An 8,792-nucleotide genomic window follows, 5' to 3' on the forward strand; every position below is an offset into this window, starting at 1 on the left:
GTTGCCGTGCCAACCATGTTAAGTCAATGGGAAGTTGGTCAAACTGCTCTGGAACGTTACCTTTATCTATGTCACTTCCTGTCAGCAGTTAAAAAAAAATTCTAATAAAAATAACTTTTCTGTCCAACATTTCTTCACTAAAATAAAATGATAATTATGCGACTGATGTTTTCCTTCTAAATAAGTCATATTTTCAAAATCATTAAAACCTGTCATATGCACTTTAAAGGAACAGGCCGCCGTTTTTCTACACAGATATGTTCTAACCTGAGCTTAGACGAGTTGATGCGTACCTGTGTGGTGTTTGTGCCCGTGGAAGAGCGTGGTCGCTTCTAACTTCACCACGTCTTCACGGAATACATTGGGAGAGGCCAAATGTTAACAACATCTTTGGTTGTTTTCCGGGACTGAGGGCACACACAAAGACCAGACAGGTAAGCATCAACTCGTCTAAGCTCAGGTAAGAACAGATCTCAGGATGTAAAAATGGACTTTAAGTGCTTAGTCCAGAAGTGACTGTTTTAATCATGTTAATAATTTAGAATGTTGAAATATGGGGCAAAAAAAAAAACTCAATAAAACAAATGGCATATCTATTTGGCAAGAGAAAAAAAGTCCATGTTTATTTTTTTAAACATTTTTTGCAATTATCTAAATATGTTGGAAAAAAATACCTAAATATGAAAAACTACATATTTATATCGTAAATATATATTAAAGAAAAATATAACGAAATCACCGTAGATGTGCTACAGATGAATATGGAGAAATTGCAAAAAAGAAGAAAATTTACAATATAATACAGTAAATGTGAATATAAATACTGAGGTTCATCCTTTCTCCAGCAGAGGGCGCCAAAACCTCACCAGCTCCACAGTTTTAGGGGAGGACGCTGCGCTGCAGTCACGCTCCAATATTATTTTCCCCCTTTTTCTCTCCATCTGGTCACGATGGAGCCGCAAACTTAACCCTGTCACTTTGAAAACGACATAAACACTGGAGCTGCTTTTCTCAGTCTCCAACATGAAGCTGCACGTTCTCCTCTGTCTGACTCTGGTGTTGGTGGAGCTGCAAGATGGTGAGTAAATCTTCAAACTTCTACCTATGAACGCTCAAAGTATTGGTAAAAACGACGACAGAAAGAAAACTTAAGTCGTGAGGTAACAATTCCTGGCAGACAGTGGTTCCAGCTCGTGGGACAGAACTCTTTATTGTAGATCTGCACTGATATCAATGTGTCAAGGTTGCAGTGTTGTGTCCTATTGTTTCCATAATACGTGCACCTTTCCAAAACGCAGCTTGAAAACATTCTCTAAGCTCTGTCTTAACAGCTCTTCTCAGTTTTCCACACGTCTGAGTGATTCTGCAGCTGCATTTGAGGCATGTGCACCAGGCGTTTCTAATTAAATGCCCTCTTCTGCTCAACTCTTCCCTTTTCTCCCACTCCTGTGCTTCTGAAGATTAAAACAACACATTTGTGGATCGGCTGAATGTGCTGTGTGAGAGAAATCCAAGTTTGAAGCCAGGGGAATCTGTGCTTCCTGCCTCAGTGTTGTCTCAGCTGTAAAACATCAGTGAAGGAGAGTTTTCCAAGAGACTTATGTGAAAAAGGTGGTTGTTTGAAGTTGAAATCAATCCAAAATCTCTCGTTTTGTGTCCAGCGTTTTGCCAAACACAGCCCAAACGTAAGAAGGACCCTGCAGACAGCCGCGTCAGACCTGGAGGTAAAAGGACCAAACCTCGTCCTCCTAAGAGCAAAGAGCCCGGGTCCAGAGGCCAGTCCCTCCTCACGCAGGTCCTGGACAAGGGGCGCTTCCTCCGGCTGGGCAACACCTCCTCCCTGCCCCCGGGGCGGACCGTGGAGCTCAGGTGCAAAGGCGGAAACATCGGGTGGGCCTATCCCTCCTACCTGGACACCTACAATGACTCCAGACTCAGGTAGGGATGATTCCTCCTGGTTTAGTTCTGTGGTTTTGTGAGGGGTCAGGTCTCTGTGGTTTTGTGAGGGGTCAGGTCTCTGTTGAGTCTTCGTTTGAGTCTTGTTCAAGACGTGGCTTGCACTGAAATGTACCGGTGTGTTTATGCTTATTTCAAGTCAACTTAGGTTATAATGAAATAAGTGCAATAAATACTTAACCTCTTAACCCACACCTGACAAAAATGTGACTAAAAAGTGACGAAAAAGTGACAGAAAGGTGATGAAAAAGTGACGAAAAATGTGCCGAAAGTGACAAAAATGTGCTAAAAAAGTGACAAAAATGTGACAAAAAAAGTGATGAAAATGTGACAAAAAAGTGATGAAAATGTCCCAAAAAAGTGACGAAAATGTGCCAAAAAAGTGACGAAAATGTGCCAAAAAAGTGATGAAAATGTGCCAAAAAAAGTGCCAAAAATGTGACTAAAAAGTGATGAAAAAGTGACGAAAAATGTGCTGAAAAAGTGACAAAAATGTGCCAAAAAAGTCATGGAAAAGTGACAAAAAAGTGATGAAAAATGTATGAAAAAGTGATGAAAAATGGACTAAAAAGTGATGAAAAAGTGACGAAAAATGTGCTGAAAAAGTGACGTAAAAGTGATGAAAAATTGACAAAAAAATTGTCACTTTTTAGTCACAATTTTGTCAAAAGTGATGAAAAAGTGATAAAAAAAAGTGACGAAAATGTGACAAAAAAGTGACGAAAATGTGACTAAAAAGTGATTAAAAATGTGACGAAAAATGTATGAAAAATGTATGAAATTGTGTTGCAGCGTGAACCAGATCGATAAATACGGGCAGCTCATCCTCACAGCGCCCTCTGCTGCTGACACGGGGCTCTACAGCTGCTGGGTCATTCTCTGTGATGGAACAGAGTGCAGCAAAGACACCGACAGGAGCTACTCTTCATACGTCTACTTCACTGGTGAGTCAAACCTACATCACAATGACATAAAGCTCTAACCTTGAACCCCTAATGGTCTCAGGCCTTATCACTAATACTCACTGAATGAATGGCTGAGTGGTTAGAGCAATACTGCTACTGTGTCTTTTGAAAACATTATAATGTAATATAATGTACCAAACCTGAAGTGGATAGGAAAAGGAAGCGGTTTTGGAAAGGGTCCCAGCCTCAGGATAGAAGCTCCCTCTCATCCTCTCCGGTGTTGTCCTGCGGAGGTGGTGTCGCCCCCTGTTGGCAGCAGGGAGAACAGGTTATCATCAGGATAGCTGGTGTCCCTCCTGACCCTCTCAGGCTGCGTTGGCATATCGGGGTGTAAGTTAGGGCTACTACTAATACTAATATCACTAATACTAATTTCCTGTTCCTGTAAGCACCTGTCCTTGTTTCCTACACAGTGTTTATGCTGCTCTGATGGAGCTGACGTCAAAATAAATTACATCGTGTCCACAGCGATATCAGAAATCACAATATCAAAAAATTATATTGCAATAACAATATACGATACGATGTGCCCCACCTAGGCCTGTCACGATAATTACTATATCCCCCGTGTAAATTATTTATCTTTATTTTGGAGTTTCCCAGTCCTGTCTTAATCGTCTTCAATTGGTGCAAAATGCTGCAGCTCGTTTTTTAACAAATGCACATCACCCCAGTCCTTTCTTCGTTGCATTGCCTTCCAGTTTCTTTTAGAGTTGATTTTAAAATCCTTTTTGTTTTTAAAGCCCTCAATGGTCTTGCCCCTGCGTACTTGTCTGAACTTTTAACTGTTCGTGACTCGGGCAGATCCTTGAGGTCGTCAAACCAGCTCCTGCTGGACGTGCCCAGGTCCAAGTACAAGCACTGGGGTGATCGGTCCTTTTCAGGAGCTGGACCCAGACTCTGGAATAAGCCGCTCCCTGATATGCACCATCACTGACTTTTTAAATCCAGGCTCAAGACGCATTTATTCAGACTGGCTTTTAACACTAAGTAGCACGGCGACACTTTAGTACATTTTATCTGTTTTATTGTTTGGTTGCATCAATGTTTTTAATGGATGTTATGTGGTTTTATTGTAAAGCACTTTGGTCGCCTTGAGTGTTGTAAAGGGCTCTATGAATTAAATTTGATTGATAAATATCATCCAGTTTAGTAAGACTAATGTTCACACTGCAAAAAGTAATTAACTAGACTAGTAAAAACATCTCAATTTGAAAATCCAAATCCAAATTTTAGTTGTTTTGACTCGTTAAGAAGTTGTTGGGCATTTGTCCTAGATCATTTCACTTGCTCTGAGATGTTTCTGACTCGTTTCGATACATTTCGTCCTTATTTCAGGTAATTTTCTTTAACAATGGAGTAAGGAAATTGGTCTTATCTCATTGGCAATTTTACTTTATTTCAAGCGAGATTTAACCTAGAACTGGTCTGAAATTCTCTGCAGCTCGAATAATCACACGGACCCCTACCTCTCATCACATCACCCCTGTCCTACAACAACTCCACTGGCTCCCCATAAAACAAAGAATCAACTTCAAAATACTCATCACATTCAAAGCACCTCCGTACATATCTGACCTCCTCCACATCGCAACTCCTGCCCTGCACTCTCCGCTCCTCCTCCACTCTCAAACTCTCCGTCCCACCGGCCAAACACATCACCATGAGGCACAGAGCATTCAGCCACTCTGCTCCCCAGCTCTGGAACTCTCTCCCCTCTGACCTCCGTACCATAGACTCTCTGCCACTCTTCAAATCCAAACTCAAAACTCACCTGTTCAGACAGTCCTACACCACCTAGCTACGCGCTCACCTTCTCAATCGTCTGTATTCTGTTTTATTTTGTTGCTCTTGTTTTTAATGTTTTTAATGTGTCCATTGTACAGTGTCCTTGGGTGTTCTGAAAGGCCCTTTTAAAAATGTATTATTATTATTATTATTAAATGTCCTCAAACAAGCAAAGTAAGCTTGGTCCGATCAGGAAAAGTGTCTAAATGAGTGAAAACCGCTCAAAACAAGATACATTTCCTCAATTCAAGTCATTTAAGCCAATGCTTGATATTTACTTTTTGTAGTGCAGGATCCCCTGCTGAGCGGACCACTCTCTCCTCCTACTACAACATGCACAATAGGTTCCCATCGGAGGCCGTCACTGCTTATATGAAGATGTTTATGTTATTATTTAGGTCGTCTAGTAGTACTTCTATATTTTCACCACCTCTTTTTGAAGCTTTTATTCAATGTGTGACTTTTTGAGCAGAGAAGAACAATCGGATCTGCCATCTTTTATTGCATTTCATTTCTTTGAATGGGACAATGCATTGAACTGTACTTTGATGCGTGATAGTTGTAGTACTGAAAGTTGTAGTAGCCCTAACATTGGTATTCGCAGTAGTAGAGGAAGTATTTGAATGAATAGTACATGTAGTAAACTGTGTCTCCTCTCCTCAGACAAAGACAACCTGTTCGTGCCCTCCCCCATCCACATAGAGCTGGTGTACCTGCGCCCGGACCGTCCCGCGGTGGTGCCCTGCAGGGTGACGGACCCCCAGGCCCGAGTGTCCCTGCACAGAGAGGTCCCGCCGGAGGAGATGTCCACAAACGGGACGGGCGTGAGCTACGACCCCACCAGGGGCTTCGTCCTGGAGAGTCCGGCGCCTGAACTGCAGGGAGTGTTCTACTGTCGGGCCCAGGGCAGGGGGGCGCCCCAGGTCTCCACCAAGTACCAGCTGCTTTACGTGGAGGGTACGAGATAGTCCTGGCAGCGTAGAGTCTTTCTAATTGTTTAAAGTTTGCGTTTTGGAACATATTATTTGTGTTTTTAACATTCAGCCTCACGCTCAAACAGATAATGGTACTTTTTTACCTCTACTTGAGTAAAACTAGTTTAAAGTAACGCCACTTTTACTCGAGTTTATATTTTTGCCGACTCTACCCATCTCTTACAATGGAGTTAGTAAAATTAGTTGAAAAATGTGTAAAAACTGACTTAGTTGATCTCCATGGTAACAGCAGGGATTAACACACAGCTTTCCATGGACTTAAAGTTGGCAGAAACGGATCAATATATTTCAATAAAAGTGTGAAATTTGACATAATTAAACCAAATTCGAACACACTGAAAGTTTCAAATATTTACAAGTCGTCTTTCACTCGCCCGGAGACTTTTTATGTTGCATTATATGTCAGACCTGTCGGCGCAGTTGCTAATCATTCGTTAGCATCTTAAGCTAAATACTTAATATTTATTTTTACGCTTTAACTTATAATCCCCTGCCTTAACCGAACTCATTCCTGTTCGGCTTTACCCAAATCTAAAAGCATCCTGACTGGAGAGAGCTGTGTAACGCCTCATTTGAAAGCTAAGACCTACAAAAGTGATCGTAACTTTGTCTGTTTTCATCTTTTTTTTGTCGTTTTCATTGCTTTTTTTTTGCACTTGTGTCACTTTGTCATTTATTGTTGTATTTTTTGTCACTTTTTGTAGTATTTTTTCTTTTTGTAATTTTTTCTTGTATTTTTTTGTCTTTTTTGTTTCTGCATTTGTCACTTTATTGTAATTTTTTGGGCATTTTTTTGTTGGGTTTGTCACTTAAAAAAAAAATCTTCGCTATTTTGATGCTTTTTTTTGGGGGTAAAGCCATATTGTACAAAATGTGCTCGGTCCAGGTGGGGGTTAAGAGGTTCAGATGTATTTTGTGAAGTTCCCTGTGGTTGCAGTAATTCCTGTAATAGATGAGCAGTTAGTTTTGTGAAGTTCACTTTTGACATTATTTTCCCCTGCTCTGAAGCATGTGCTGTATATTTAGTGAACCTTTCTTTAGGCCTACTCTTACTCCAACACCTCTATTACAACAGACGACCGCACCCGTTTTCCCATTTTGCCAAATTATCTTTATTCTAGTCTGAAAATGCGGGACAGATATTGTGTCTAAACCTGGGATGGACCGGGTTCAGCCGTATTTCATAGTTTTATTTGCAGTTCCCAGTGGCGCCCCGTTCGTCAGTGTGCGAGTGTCTCCAGACTCTGTGACGGAGGGCGACTCCGTGAATGTGACCTGTGCCGTGCTGGGGGAGCCCGAGGTCCCCGTGGACTTCGCCTGGATCCATCCCAACCAGGTACGAGTCCACAAAAGCACTTTCAAGTACGTCATACCCTGCGGTGTTAGAAGTACTCTGTCTATTTCCAGCCGACTCGTCCCGTGCACGTGCAGTCGTCGTGGCGCCTGGTGAAGAGGGGTCTGGGACACACCACGCGGGTCTCTCAGAGCGTCCTCAACGTGCAGGACATGAGCTCCAGCGACTTCGGGAGCTACGTCTGCAAAGCCAAGAACAAGTACGGAGAGACTATCGTGGCCGCCAACGTGGAATCTGGATAGACTTCCCGAGCTCGAACTTTAAAGGGATATTTCAGGATTTTTGACATAGGGCCTCATTTCCTAGTTTTCCAGAGTGTTGCTGATTTCTGGAGATTTTTTTTTTTTATCCATGCAGTTCTTATATTTGAAGAGTTTCGTGGCGCTAGGCTAGTGCATGTCTATGGTATCAGCTAGCCTGCATTAAGAACATTCTCACACACTCCACACCTGCACCTGAGGCAAATCAATTATAACGCCAGACTAATGATATGTCTGTCTATAGAATAATTTTAACCATTTTGCATTTAAAACAACATATTTGAGCAGCATCAGCTTCGTGGTTGTATAAGCTATGCAGCGGCGGAGGGATCTGCAAGAAAATAGTCCCTCAAAATGCTATCATTCATGTGATGCAGGTCAGTTATATTATAGTTATATTAGCTCCACCTTATTTGTCAGAGTTGATATCTTTGCACAGTCCTGTCAGAGCTCTGAGGTCCGCTGAACAATATCTTCTAGACCATCCCAGGTCTAAGCGGAAGAGCAGAGGGGACAGAGCCTTCGCTGTAGCTGGCCCTAAATTGTGGAATTCTCTCCCTTTACATATTAGAACTGCCACATCTTTGGAAAGTTTCAAGCGCTCGCTGAAGACTCACGTTTTTGCACTGGCCTTTGGCACGAGCTGAGCATTTTTCTCGTGTTGATTTTATTTTCTATTTGTATTAAATGTTGATTGTTTTATGTTATGAATCTGTACAGCACTCTGGGGCAGTGCCAGCTGTGTGTAAAAATTATTGTCAAAATTATTCCATTGACACAGACATTTATATGGTTAGTCTGGTGTTATAAGTGATTTGCCTCAGGTGCTCTGTGGAGCGGGTCAGACTGTTTTTAATGCAGGCTAGCTGATACCATAGAAATGCACTAGCCTAGCGCCACGCAACTCTTCAAATATAAGAACTGCATGAATTACAAAAAAAAATCTCCAGAAATCAGCAACACTCTGGATAACTAGAAAATGAGGCCTTATGTCAAAAATCCTGAAATATCCCTTTAACTATGAAGAAAATCGTCCCGCCACCAAGCACCTGAACCTACTGACTGTCGTTAACTTACATTTCTGCACTCAAGATGCTTCAACTAGATTAATGAGTTTGCTATGGTCAACTTTTATACAAGACTTTATTAAATGCATATTTCCAAACGTCACCATTAAAACCCAACTCAGACAAAACAACGTTTGCATTTCACACAAACCTGGACAGACAGGCAGGTTGGTCCCTCGGTCAAAGAAAGAACATGGACAGCACAGAATAGATTTCAGCCCACAGATGTACAAACTAGATCACATCAAAGTGTTAAGGACCAAGAGGGATGCACGTTTATGGCTTAGAGAAGGCTTTTGCATTAAAACCGTGCAAAGTGGGACTATGGCTTTTGAAACACCAGGCAGAGATGATGGTAACGGCGAAGTGGAGGCATTAGCAGATGTAAAGTTGTGAAAGTAAGGCTC

The 8,792-nt window shown here is 41.8% G+C and overlaps 1 protein-coding gene across 1 annotated transcript; it reads left to right on the forward strand.

Moving 5' to 3' along the window:
• Positions 1-882: 882 nt before the first annotated feature.
• Positions 883-7,421, forward strand: pdgfrl (platelet-derived growth factor receptor-like). The gene is made up of 6 exons (XM_079556261.1): positions 883-1,078; positions 1,662-1,938; positions 2,749-2,900; positions 5,373-5,666; positions 6,904-7,040; positions 7,112-7,421. The coding sequence occupies exons 1-6, from the start codon at positions 1,024-1,026 to the stop codon at positions 7,298-7,300; spliced, it is 1,104 nt and encodes a 367-aa protein (XP_079412387.1). The 5' UTR covers positions 883-1,023; the 3' UTR covers positions 7,301-7,421.
• Positions 7,422-8,792: the final 1,371 nt, after the last annotated feature.

This window comes from Gobius niger (genome assembly GCF_951799975.1).
Source record: "Gobius niger genome assembly, chromosome: 5".
Taxonomy (NCBI): Eukaryota; Metazoa; Chordata; class Actinopteri; order Gobiiformes; family Gobiidae; genus Gobius; species Gobius niger.

Bases quoted from the DNA above. Each gene is read 5' to 3' on its own strand.
- pdgfrl (XM_079556261.1), top strand. From the start codon at position 1,024: ATGAAGCTGCACGTTCTCCTCTGTCTGACTCTGGTGTTGGTGGAGCTG. The intron at 1,939-2,748 runs GTAGGGATGATT...ATTGTGTTGCAG, and splicing joins TACAATGACTCCAGACTCAG to CGTGAACCAGATCGATAAAT. The intron at 2,901-5,372 runs GTGAGTCAAACC...TCCTCTCCTCAG, and splicing joins TTCATACGTCTACTTCACTG to ACAAAGACAACCTGTTCGTG.